At 38.7% G+C, this 14,263-nt stretch overlaps 1 protein-coding gene across 1 annotated transcript in view; it reads right to left on the reverse strand.

Moving 5' to 3' along the window:
* The window catches only part of rora.L (RAR related orphan receptor A L homeolog), a 248,802-nt gene that overhangs the window by 82,044 nt on the left and 152,495 nt on the right, over nucleotides 1-14,263 (reverse strand). The window contains exon 2 of the mRNA XM_041586690.1: nucleotides 12,813-12,842. Within this exon, the coding sequence (XP_041442624.1) occupies nucleotides 12,813-12,842 (30 nt within the window). The remainder of the gene's footprint in view (nucleotides 1-12,812; nucleotides 12,843-14,263) is intronic.

Consider the following 14,263-nt stretch of genomic DNA (forward strand, 5'->3'; position numbering starts at 1 on the left):
TTACTAAGGAGGGAGAAAGCATTGAGGGGGCCAATGGGTGGAAGGGGATTTTTGATTAACGGGGGTTTAGTTCTTATTTAAAGTGCTATTTAAGCAGCTTCCCAGATTCCATAGTGCTGGGTCATTGGCCTTTCTCTCGACTCCAAACCCAGAGTTCCTGAAGATCTTGTCTTGATTCTGTAACTGTGTTCCTGTTCCGGATCCTGTTCCTGATCTGGTGACCCTGTTGCTGTTGTTGTTCTGACTCATTTCCTGTCCCCTCTGGTTCTGACTCCCCAGTTTGACCTCGGCCTATTTCCTGAATCCACAAGTTCTTTGCCTGTCCTGACCTTTGGCCTGTTTTTAGACTTTTTTTTCTGTCTGCCCTCATTTTCAATCGCATGCAGAGGTCTGTGTACGTTTTTTTTCTGTTCTTTGTAAATTAAATCTTTGTTTGAAGCACACAGCACGTGTCAAGTGTGGTAGTGGTTATACAGCTCGATATAAGTCAGCATTCAGCACTTATCCCTACAAGAAATAAGTGATTTGCACGTGACTGTATGAGGTGCAGACTAAGTGGATTTGACAACATACAGACAGAACCATTGCAATATATGCATTTGGTTAGTATTGTAGACCTATTAACAATAATAATAACATTTACAGAGGACAAACAGCCAATTTTTGGGAACATCTGGACCCGATTTTGGTGTAAAGTCAGGGAAAACATTATGTAAAATCAGCCACCCACTGAAATGCATTATAAATTGGTTGGGCCACAAAAAAAGGGTGAAATGTGGAAAGACTTAAAATCAGGATATGTAACATAGATGTTTCTCTGTATTATTAACTGAAGGCCAAGAAACAATGCCAGTGTCTTCTGAGAATCAGCAAAACAAAGCTGTATAAGGGAGGGCCATGGGACACACATGGGGGCAAATCCACTAAGCGCCGAAGCGTCGAATGCCAGCGGTAATTCGCTAGCGTTTGGCATTTTCGTTACTGCGCAAATTCACTAACGAACGCTGGCGTAGTTTCGCTAGTGTTACTTCGCACCCTTACGCCTGGCTAATTTTCGCTAGCGAAGTAACTACGCAAATTCACTAACGCGCGCAGTGTACTGAACGCTACCTTTTACGCTAGACTTCCTTCGCCACCTCAGACCAGGCGAAGCGCAATAGAGTAGATAGGGATTGCTTCAAAAAAAGTCAGAATTTTTTCTAAGTCCCAAAAAACGCTGGCGTGTTTTCTACATTATGGGTGTTAGGCTGAAAAAGATCGAAAAAATTTTTGGGGCTCCCCTCCTTCCCCCCTACATTTCCTGACTCATGACAACTTACCTAGACAGTGGGCACATGTGTAGGGCAAAATAAAAATTTTATTTGATGTTTTGAAGCTTTTCTAGCCATTTGTAGTGCTGATACGTATTCCTCCATTGAAATTTGAATTTGGCGCCGTATGCAAATTAGCCTTCGCTAGCGTAACTTCGCTTTACTTAGCGAATCAACGCTAGCACAACATCGCAAACTTACGCTACCCCTGTGCGCAACTTCGGATTTTAGTGAATTTGTGGAGCGCTGGCGAAAATACGCCTGGCGAAGTGCGGCGAAGCGCGGCAAAGTTGCGCCTGGCGCAACTTCGAATCTTAGTGAATTTGCCCCATGGACTTCCATAGTATATTTTAACTCACCAGGATCTATCTCCTAGACTGCTCAGGATCTCCAAAGACTTTGGGGCAGATTTACAAAATTCGAGTGAAGAATTCGAATGTAAAAAACTTCGAATTTCGAAGTATTTTTTGGGTACTTCGACCATCGAATTGGTTAAATTCGTTCGAATTCGAACGATTCGAACGATTCGAAGTAAAAATCGTTCGACTATTCGACCATTCGATAATCGAAGTACTGTCTCTTTAAAAAATACTTCGACCACCTACTTCGGTAGATAAAACCTACCGAAGTCAATGTTAGCCTATGGGGAAGGTCCCCATAGGCTTGCCTGTGATTTTTTGTTCGAAGGATTTTCCTTCGATCGTTGGATTCAAATCCTTCGAATCGTTCGATTCGAAGGATTTAATCGTTCGATCGAACGAAAAATCCTTCGATCGATCGATCGCAGGATTTGCGCAAAATCGTTCGACTTCGATATTCGAAGTCGAACGATTTTAGTTCCCAGTCGAATATCGAGGGTTAATTAACCCTCGATATTCGACTATTGATGAATCGGCCCCTTTATCTGAATGGCATCATCCTTCTAATATAACACTCTCCACTAACAACCAAGTCAACTGTAACTAATAAGTGTAATGATAAAAATGCAAATAACTATAAGCATTGCCATTTGGCATGTTATGTATAGATGGTGTAGCACTCTATGACACATTTTTAGCTTATGTGACCCAAATACACGGTAGTAAAGTGTTTTTTAAATAATTTGAATATGCTATCAACTATGTACTTTGAACTGTAATTCGAATAGCTACAATGCCTCAAATATCACTACAAAAATAGAAGTTTCAGCAATATACAGCAATATACAGACAACTACATTTCATTATTTACTTCAGGCAAGAAGAAAAAAATGTTACTAGTTACATAAGTTAAATAACATGATAAGGAAGAGCAAAATGAGACAATCTATCAAGTTTAGTCCTACAGTATTTATAATAGAGGTGATCCAGAGGAAGAAGAATATAATAGCTTCCATGCTCAAAACATGTCACGTAGACATCATGGGACAAATTTACTAAAGAGTGAATTTTTCACCACACGGCACTCCAGGCGCAAATTTGCGACCACTACACTAATTAACTAAAATGTGAAGTTGCATCTCTCCAGCCAAACACTGGCGAAGTTTTGCTAGCGTTAATTCATCAGCACAAGCATTTCATAACTAACGAACTTTCAATAATATTTGTTTCTGCCAATCGAAATTTCTTTAGTTCACTTATGATAAGGTCAATTTGAATAGAGCGGATTCATACAGCTCTATATTGTTTCTGCCTAGCAAAATTTCTTTAGTTCAGTTATGATAACGTCAATTTGAATAGAGCCGGTTCATATAGCTGTTATATGTGACTTAGAGATAATGGTCACTGACATAAGATTGAGGAGGATGTAGCTTCATCTTATCAGGTCACCAGGTCTAAGTGGCGAAGAAAACTCTGGCGATAGAGGTAATGTTCTGTAAAATGGCCTCTTTAGTGAATTGTCCTCTGCGCCTGATAGTAAATTGGCGATGTCCCTGCAGATGGGATTTCTGGCAAATTTTAGTTAGTGATGGCCACTTCGCCCTTTAGTAAACCTGCCCCCATGAATATCGTACAATGTAGATACATCCCTATTTAACAAAGCTGCCCCACTTCCCAATTCAAATTGGAATCAGAGACTATTTTCTAATTATTAAAGTGCTTATTATGGAAAAAAAGGTAACTTTTCCACTCTGCTCTTTTGTTCTGTTTTTGTCTACTGCATTTTGGCTGTAGAGGTATTGGTATCCATGTTATACCCTTCCTATCTTATTATGTAGTTATTATTATCCAAGTCCCTTTTCTAAAAAACATTATTAATCACAGACACTAAAGATAAGAAATTAAGAAAAGCTTGCTTTTGTAAAGAAAAAAAGAAGAGCACAGGGACACAAGGCAAATCAGTTAGGCAGAAAGATAAATGGTAGTAAGAAAAAAGTAAATAGTTTTACTTCCAGTACAGGTATTAATAACCGCTTATTCAGAAAAAGGTATGAAATGCACAAAAGCAATTTCCAACAGAGCTCTATTTCCATAAATAAACAATTGATCTTGCCTTGTTTTTTTTCCGTATAATAACAAGACAGTTCCTTGTTAAACAAACTTGTTGATTGTTAGAACTTAAATTTTTTCTTAGCAGCTTGGTGCTCTGAAATACAGAAAGGTATAAGCATAATTCTGCCTATGTATTAATCATTGATTAAGTTGTATATTCAATATGAGCCCATTCACAAAAGAAATGGAAGAAGAAAATATTCACAGAAGTGTAACCAAGCTAATTAAAGGAATTGTTGATCCAAATTACAGAGTAGCAGAATCTTGTGCAGCATTATCTTCAGATCACAACAGGAAAATATGGAACAAGTGACGAGATTCAATTTGAGGAGACAAAACTTTTTTCCATGACAAACAGTGAGGTAGTTTTTTCTGAAATAAAACTTTTTCTCACTGAATTGAATCTGGCCCTATGGTTTATATATGAAAAGTTTGGACAAGATTCAATTCAAGGAGAAAAAACTTTTCACCTAATTCACTTCCAATTTTTTCACATAGACTTTTATAGAGTTTTTATGTGATAAACCGCAAGATAGTTTTTTCTGAATTGAATTGCATCTCAAATTGAATCACATCCCTGACTTTACAGGTGATAAACCTTTTTTCTCACCAAATTGAATCTGGTCCTTTATTGGCTTATTTAGTAGATTATAGAATTCAAGCTTTCAGGACTACTTAGTTCTCTGCTTCAGGCATGGTAAATTATGGAAGGCGACTTTATAGAAAAATGGAGGCGTAGATGGAATATTTTCAATATACACAAATGCAATAAAAGCTAATGTAACATTTTCTACAGGTAGTTGCTGGTAATAAGACTGCATCCACCGAGAACTAATATTTCACCATCAGAATCAGAATCAGAAAGGGGTTTTTACTGGCAGACGAATCTGGAAGTAATGTGGTTGCCATTCTGAATTCAGGAACATGTGAGCTTTGACAGATAGAGATTTTTATTATAAAAATACACTTACAAACGTAACATAATATCAGCAAATCAAAAATGCAACAAACCCACCCATACACCCTCCTGCCCGCAGAGTCCATACCTCTGTCCATAGGCAACAGTCCAAAACCCTCCACCAAACCACTAATTCACAAGGCAAAACTCGCAAAGTCTTGCTTTTGTCCATATGGCCTTTATACCACCCCAACATAAAAATAATATCCAAACTCCCCCACCCTCTTCCAGAATTGCATGTGTAATAAAAGAATTTGCAGGACATATCTCTCCTCGTACTCTGTGCTGTGCTATATCTCTGCCATCACCCCGAGGATAAAAGTAGAGCAGTATCAGAGTGCGGGAGACAATAAAAATACCAATACCACAGTTTCCATACAGCATATAACAAGATGGAAAGTTTCTTTGACAGAGGATACAGCCAGTGCTGTTTTAGCCATGAGGCAAGGTGAGAGCAATAGGCTGCACTTAACCAGAGACAGCAAAGAGGCACCCCATGTAACTGAAAGGTCCAAGTCAGAATCTATGCTGGGGGGGGGAAATGCTTTCATCTGCACTGTCATAACTGTGCTCTGACAGGCACTGCACCAGCCTGTTGGTGCATAGATGGAGAGGATTTTGGTATGGAAACACAAAAGTATGCATTTTCACTCTGAAATCCTCCCCAGCTGTTGAGGTGCACAGTGATATCAGGGCAGATGTAAGCAGATCAGCAGTTTCTCCCCTGGTGTAAATATGCCAGCATAGAAAACATCTTGTCTGACATGTCCTATTTTTGAACCAAAAATGCAGTTCTTTTAGTGCAGACAGAGAAACTGTGATCTCTGCACTAGCAGAGACAGATTTCCCCTGAGCACACATGGAGGCCATCGTTCTCTGGCGCCCCCTTCCTACCACAGAATAGCACACATGCACGTCCTTTACATACCGGAGCCTAGTACTTAGTGTTCCAGAATCAAGCAAACTACCCCTGCAGCTGGGCAGCATTAACTAATGCCCAGTTACTATATTAACTGTATTATATAATATTAACAGTTATATGAACTGTCCCTTAATTTATGCTACCCCCTCTACATCATACTAAAAGTTAACTCAAAGGTGAACAACCCTTTAAGGCAAACTAATTCTCATGTCTTGTCCTTTTACTTCCAGTTCCTACTGAAAGTTTCTGTACTGTCCCTTATAATGCCTTCCCCTTTTTCTTCCACTGTCTATACACTTTTCCTCTTTCTTAGCTTTACCTTGAACTAACCAAATTAAATCACAAAAGCGATAAAAGGGCCTCATACCAGAGAATGCCTGTGGGTTATTTATTAGCTGATGTTATAAAAAGCTTAGTAATGATGATTTTAAGCTTGAGACCTTAGTTTATTCTTATTTACTGCACTAAGCTAGAAAGCAAAATGCAAAGTGCACACCGGAACCATACCACTTTTATTGCTTACTGGAAAGTGTTTTAACACTTTGCCAGATAACAAAGCCTGTGAGCATAATCTGAGAAGTACAATGTGCAAGTGGCTTAACGGGCAGTGGAAGAATCACAGGAAGTGGCTACATCAAGATTCTGAACCATGTCACCTCCTAACCACAGCTGTTTGTTGTAGAGGGAAAATCAACCTCCACAGAGGAATGCTCACAACTGATAAAGATTTATAAACAGTAGTGTCCTGCCACGGGTAAACAATTGTGTTAACTTTAAATATAAAATTATGGTAAAAAAGGGGGTTTTGAAGTATGAAATGGAAATATGTTCTGATAGGATGGTATGAAAGTTGTCTGAAAGAAGATTGATGTACTTTGATCTAAAATTATCCTAACTATTACCAAGCAACTGAAATGTACCAGAAGAAAAGGGCAAAATTATAGCCATAGTTATTTTGCAGTAATTTTGATTTTTTTGTTTTGTATTTATACCCATTTAGGTTAAATGAATCAAACAGCAATGGAGTTTTGAATCGAAATACAAATAAGAAGGGTTTGATCAAAGCTATGGTGTCTGGTGTCCAGACTTTATCTAGTTTGGCTCAGTGGTAACCTATTTAACATTGAATTGAATCGTCTGTGTGTCTATTATGCTTTTATTATGTAGTACCCATAGTGTGACATACCGGAATGGAGGTTCGCAAGGCACAATAATAGATTCCCATTTGCAGAGAGCTGGCTGGGACAATACTACAAGTATCTAAAATGGTCTTTAAATGGTATTCCAACAGTATAGAGGAAAAAAGATATCTAAGGCTTTTACCACACAGGGGGAATCAGAACTACAGTGTTGGACTGGGTCCTAAGGCCTGTATATCAGTACTTCCATTGAACTGAGGGTCAGTATTGACCACTCCTCTTTTTTTAAAAAAACACACTAACTTTAAACCACATCCATGTTATCACAAAAATGTTAAGTTGATACTTACATTAATTATAGTAGCACACCAAAAAACCACATAGTTGTGTGAACAATACACAAGATTACAGATATGAACATTGCAGGGCTTTAACAGCCTGAATTTGAGTTGTAAACTATGCAGGGGCTAGTTAATCTTAGTTCTGATAACTTCTAAAGCATACACAAATGTAAGTAATAAAAGCAGACAGACTTTAATGGAGGACCACACAAGGAGGGGAACTGTAGTTAGCAGTTACAAATCTATTTGTGGGACATAGTATAAAATGCACTATACTCATATCAGACATGTATTAGGGCTCTTAAGCTGGCCATAGATGTTGAGATTTTTAAAAGATCAGATCCTGGTCGTGAGACCACGAGCTTCTCAGAACGATTGTAATAAAATTACCTGGTGTGCGGCGGCGTGGACGGCCGCTACGCCGCCGCGCTCCTGGTCCGGCGCCATCTTGATTCTTCTGCGCGCCTCTTAAAGGTACAGGCGTGCGTGATTGCGCCAGCGCGTATTGATGCTCGTTTTGTCGCCAATTTCGAATGTATATAAAGCCCATTCTGACCCCCAGCCAGTGCCCGTGATAGAATCTTGATTCTGGTGGTTCCTGAAGCCTTGTGCTGTCTGTTTCTGTGAAATTTGTATCTGCTATTCCGGTTTTAATCCCTGCCTGTTCCTGACTATTCTGATATCCGAATCCTGACCTTTGCCTGCATCTCGACTACTCTTTCTGCCTGACCCCATCTGTTTGACTAACCGGTTTGACCCTTGCCTGCCTGACGATTCTTGATATCTGCCTGCCTCGACCCTGCCTGTCTGACGATTCTCTTGCCTGCTCCATTTGTACCGTGACCTTCGGCCCAAAAGACTTTCTACCTGCCGTGCCCCTCTGCTAGCCAGAACATCTCGCCTTGTACCCCTCGTTAAATCCAGGTGGCACCCAAGTAAGCTGAGGGCTCCTCCCGAAGCCCAACGGTGGTCACACTACTGGTGAAGCCGAGCCGAGACCAGGGTACTTGGCACCTGTTCTGGTATTGGGTGCCGGCCGTGACAACGATCGTACGATCGTACAAACTTACCATCAACTAAAAAGACTGCTTGGCCCTACAAACATAGATAGATTGCACTGGGACCGACAAAGATTTTTTGACCTGGCCGATCAATTTCCTGACAGATGTCGGCCGAAAAATCGTAAGATGTACGATCGTTCGAATACCACTAACCGCACGATAATTTCGAAGGATTGGTCAGGCTTCCCTAAAATCGGTAGTTCGGCAAGAAGATTCGTGGCGTCTATGGGGAGCTTTATAGCATTTCTGTCATGCATCTCGCTGTACTGGAACTTTCATGTGTCTCTTAGCAGACAGGGACTTATTTATCATTTAGGCACTTAAGGGCCTTTGCCTAAGGAGGCAACTTTAGAGTGGCAGCCCTTGGGTGCCTATATGGTAAACATTTTTCTAAAACAGAAAAATTCCCCCATCATTGCTCCCGACCTGTCACTAACCATTCAGATCAAATATAGTAGGAATAAAGTAGTAAAAGAACAGATCAGATTATGTTCTGCCGCTGACAGCAATCGTACGAAAGTTATGTCTGACAAAAGCTGATGACAGCATCCCACTTATATCGTTGCAATATATTTAGAGATATTATCGGTAGCCAACAGAAATTTTCTAACCTATCCGACCGTCTAAACGACCGATCGACATGGCACATAAATGTCAGGACACTCCGCACACGGCCCGAAATCATACGAAACAGAGATTTGTACGATCAAATCTTTTTGTCTATGGCCAGCTTAAGTCTGGAGCCTAGAACCAACTGTGACATCTTGTATATATGAGTCAGGCATATACAAGTACAAGTACAAACTGCAGCCTCAGGCAAAACACAATCCCTCCTGCTGGTTGGAGTTTGTTCTACAGGACTGCTGTGCCTTGGAAATGGAATAGGCCTCTGGCCTCTGTCAACGCTACATTTGGGGTTTTAATTAATATCCATTACCAAGACAGGCAGCTTATGGAGAACTAAAACTCCCAGCATCCCTGAAGGGATTATGCCTGCCACTGATTCCACATTTCCCCCAGTATTTATACAAGAATATTTAAATTTTTACATTGCCAGAGACTATACCTGGCTCTGCTGAATACCCTTCCTCACAGGTACTGCTTGACCAACTTCCAAAACCATACACATCCCACTAAAGATGTCTATGTATATTATGGAACTATGTGGGTAACTATTTGTGCCAAACTCCTTTTAATGGTCTGAATGAATTCTCAATGAATATATATATATAGCTGATCTTCACAGTAGAAGCTAGACATGTCTCACCATCACTCCCCTCTACAATGTGATTGATATACATTAACTGCAGGAAACATAGGCAGTGCATAGACAGTTTAGAAACGAAACACATAAAGCAATCAGAACCCATACTGCTTTTTTATGGAAGGCTGTGCAGTGTGCACAGCCATATTTGACAAACCTGCCTTTAGTACCAAAAAAAAGTAAGAATCTGCAAGCTTGAGGTAATCTCTAAATACTGTAGATGTGCACTTGTCTTGGGGGGAGGGGATTAATAGATTTAATACAGTTAAATGCACTGCTTAATATATATTATATTTGTGTATATAAAAAGAGAGATATGTACCTTAAATTTGAACAAGAGGAGCCCTATCCATTTATCAGAAGCAAGCACCACTGCAATTTAACTTCTCCACTGCCTGAAGGATTAAGCATACCCTCAAATTTGCACAGCTGCTCTATGAATTCTCACTTCCTTCTCAAGGACAACCGAGGGAGAACACACAGCTTTATTATAGAATCATTTTTAATAAGCCTTTTTAAAGCCGCTGAGAGAAAGGGAAAGTAATTTGGCAGGTGGAAAAAGCTCCATGAGGAATCCCAAGGCTGCCCAGTTAAGACATTTATGAAGCAATACCACTGGGACCTCTATTGCTATTTTCCTGAGCCTCAGGAGGGAATGGAAGAGCGAAGCTTAGATTCTGAAAGTACTCTGGAGGGATCTGATTATTTCTGCTCTGTATTAGCCACACTGCATGCAAGCTCAAATTATACAGTCAGGATATGATTACCCAGCTTGCCTAGCAACGCAAAATCTAGGAAGGCCATGCAGGCCCAAAGTGGCAAGACATGAGAGGTCCCTTTCACTGTGATGGATTGTAGTCTTAAAGAAATTGCCTTCAAAAGGGCAAATTATTATAAAACATATCAAACTGTACGTGTGTGCATCTTGTTGATACAGTACATATATATATATATATATATATATATATATATATACACACACAGTATATATGTATAAATTGATGTAACATATATATTATTTTGTGCTCCACATTTCAGATATGCTGATCTGCAAGTTCAAATTCCTCACCAGTTCATTTAAGAAACACTTTACTAATTGGGGAAATGCCTATTATAATGTATACTTTTTTTAACATAGTGCTCGTGGACCTGCTTCAATTATAATGGGCCTAGAAGCAAGGCTAGGCAGTCTCTAGCAATTCATGTCTGTTAATGGTGTGATGCTGCCAGTTATAGTTCTGCAAACATATGGAGAACCAAACAAGTAGGCCAGTAAAGTGTTATTTCCCTTGAAAACCATAAATGTTGGTTTAAGCAATGAAAGCTATCAAGACTCATAACTGGGTTGTTACTGGACCATGCACCACTGAAGGATAGGACACTGTCACAAAGAGTGGCACAAAGCTGCCTACGTTCACACTAAACATTTAACAGGCTGTGGTTGCATATTTCTAAAATCCTTGCAGCCCTGGCATTTAGCAAGTTCCCAAAACAATATAATCCATAAACAAGCCAAAAAAGATCTCTTCTACTCACCCAATCACAACACAACATTTCAGGTATGGTTCTTCTTACCAAATGACCCACACACAAATCTCTTTTTTGCCATTCTCACACAAATCAGAAATTGTAACTGCCCGCAGTGTATTCTCCATTAGTGAAGCACATAATAGAAAATCAGGGGTATATTTAGTGCTCTTCATGGTGCTCTCTAGCACCTTGGACAGCAGATTATTTTGCGTTGAGCTACAGCAGAAGGAAACTACTGTTGCAGACAGAATGCCATGTGCAGATTTTAATGAAGGCTTGGGGAGGTTAAGCCTTGTCAAACAAATGCTGATACATTTTCAACAACAAACAGTATAGATGAAGTTGACTACATGTATTCTACATTTATAATGCCATGTGTTCTGAGGTTATTCAAGGATTTATGTAATTGCCATTGTATTTCATGTGGATTATTATGTATGGAACTGCTCCTAGGATACTCAAAGAAATCTGTATAAAAATGTATTTATTTAAACACCATAAACACAAAAATCACCCTCCATCTACACAGCATGTCAACTTAGTATAACATAATATCAAAGTTAAGACGTCTTTATGGTCTTTAACATACTCTTCACATCACATGAACCTGCTAAAGAAAACTCCAACTCTAACTCCAACATGCAGTACAGTAGTAAAGAGTCACTGAAGTTTACCAGGGCACAAGTTAAATGACTGGGGGCTCCTGGGAAATTGGTTATGTCTAGCCCCATGTCAGATTTCAAAATGAAATATAAAAAATTCAGTTTGCTCTTTTGAAAAATAGATTTCAGAGTGGAAGTCTGCTGGAGCAGCACTATTAACTGGTGCATTTCGGAAAAAAAACTATATATTAAGGATAGCATTACACAACCACAACTGGTGTGCATATGATATTATACCTGTTGCCAGCTAAGTCAGGTTCAATACATATGGTTAACAGCGAAATGTGCATCATAGGGCGTGGGGTGGCAAAAGTTGTTGCATGAGTAATTCAGAGTATTTTGGACCTGTGAATGAAGCCTTTAACTATAGTTACAGTGTGTGATGTCTGTAACAACATGCATTGATTGTCCTCCTAATTAGCAGACTCCAGGGCTCTTTAATCAAAGGCTAGGCAGGAGTTATATGGGTCATAGAATGATGCCCAACAGTTTCAGCAGTGGTTATTTATTGCTGGAAAAATACCCAAAAAACAGACATGATTATTACACACCCCTTGCTGTCTACATCAACATCAATAGGGGCTCTCACTCTGTCTATTTAAACAGCTGTCTGGGTTCCATGTTTGGAAGAAAACAATTGTAGGATATTCCTAAGGAGTTTCTCTAACAAGGTAGAGCAATGTTTATGCTATTGTAATTTGAAGAGCTAAAAATTCCTTAACCATAATGTGATTTTAGCTTCCCATTGACACTGATGTCTTTTGGTGATATGTTGCTGTTTTGCAAAATGTTCAGTCATTTTGTGTTGATCAAAACAACTCTTGTGGCATAAACCTTGTATAAATAGTATGAAAACTAAGGCAAACAAAAAAGTGCAAGGCACCATACATTTTATTTCATTGTACATGTAGAGCTTTTTTTGTATATCTGGACATTTAAATAATATAAATAATTTCTAGTGACTAAAGATTATTATGTGGATATATTAACACATGAACACACACACACTAATGCATTGTATCAGGTCCAACAGAAAAATAAATAAAATGAGTAAAAGTGAGTGAAAGGAATGTAGTAAAGCTACTGGTGGTATTAGGATCAGACTAGACTACTTTTTAGTAGTTTTTATTACACAGGAATGGATATCTACTTACAAGTGTGTGTCTTCTTGGTATTGGACAGACCTGTAAAATAAAAGCAATAAAAAAGAAACGTTAGTTTTATATTCAAAATCATCTAATATATATCATATACATGGTTGTATGATGTAAAATACTGAAAAGCATAGATGCAATGCAAGGAATTACAAAATAACCAATGTATACAATAATATAGTCATTTCTCATGAAGTAATGGGCACACGGCTTGCCAAGTGAAAAGTAATGGACGAGATACAATTCAAGGAGAAAAAACTTTTCCCCAAATTTCGTTCCAGTTTTTTCTTCTAGACTTAAATTAAGTTTTCACGTGATAATCCATGAGATACGTTTTTCTGAATTGCATCTCGAATTGAATCTCATCCATGACTTTTCACGTGATAAACCTTTTTCTCTCTGAATTAAATCTGGCCCAATAAATTAAATAGCCAGTGGGAAAACATACACAGCACTTTGTTTTCAGAAAGCACCCTGTGTGCCTGTACCCTTAAATTGTAGTGTAGTCATAGGGCTAAACTTCATGGGAGATTTTGTAGGATGGTGTCCTATATCCTACAAACTCAGATGTAGTCACATGGATCAAAATATAATGGGACTGATACAAAAATCTTATGTGTAAACTACATGGAAGATCTGCCATCTTTCGTGACATGCCTGTCAGAAGCATGTGCTGCCTCTTCATCCGATGAGATAGATCCAGATTCAATTCAGTGAGAAAAAGGTTTATTACATGAAAACTCACGGATGAGATGCAATTTGAGATGAAATTCAGAAAAATGTATCTCATGATTTATCAAGTGAAAACTCTAATGAAGCCTATGGGAAAAAACTGAAACTGAAATTTTTTCTCCTCGAATTGAATCTCATCCATGAGTTTTCACGTGATAAACCATTGCAATTTTTTCTCAATGGACTGAATCCGGACCTTTATCTGATCCCACTTAACATTACAGCTATAGGGATCAGATTTTGTAGGAACCGACAAAATTTGTGGTGTTGCATGGCAAGATCAGATAAAGAATCTGACCCACAAAACCTGATCAAAATTTCCCGTGTGGTTTAGCCCTTAATAAGATGATTTAACCTACCGAACAAATTACATTTTGAGCTCTGTTGACTAAAGGGCACATATTTGCATAGTAGAAATTTGAGTGTGACAAAAAAAAGGTCAGTAGAGTCAGAAAAAAACCAAACTCTGAGCTTTTAAAATACATAGATGTATTAAACCTAGACCTCTTTCACAACAATGCTAAAGATTAATGTAAAAAGTAATGAGAAAGGTAATTTTATAATGACAGTATACCTTTAAGTAAATCTTAAAATGATGATCTTTTTTAGATAAAAGGGATGTTTTAGCTGAAGCACATGATATGAAATTAAAAGCTGGGAGGCTCAAAGGTAATAATAGAAAATATTAATAGACTAAAAGGGTGATGGTTACATAATTG

The sequence above is a fragment of the Xenopus laevis genome, chromosome 3L (genome assembly GCF_017654675.1).
Source record: "Xenopus laevis strain J_2021 chromosome 3L, Xenopus_laevis_v10.1, whole genome shotgun sequence".
Lineage (NCBI taxonomy): Eukaryota > Metazoa > Chordata > Amphibia > Anura > Pipidae > Xenopus > Xenopus laevis.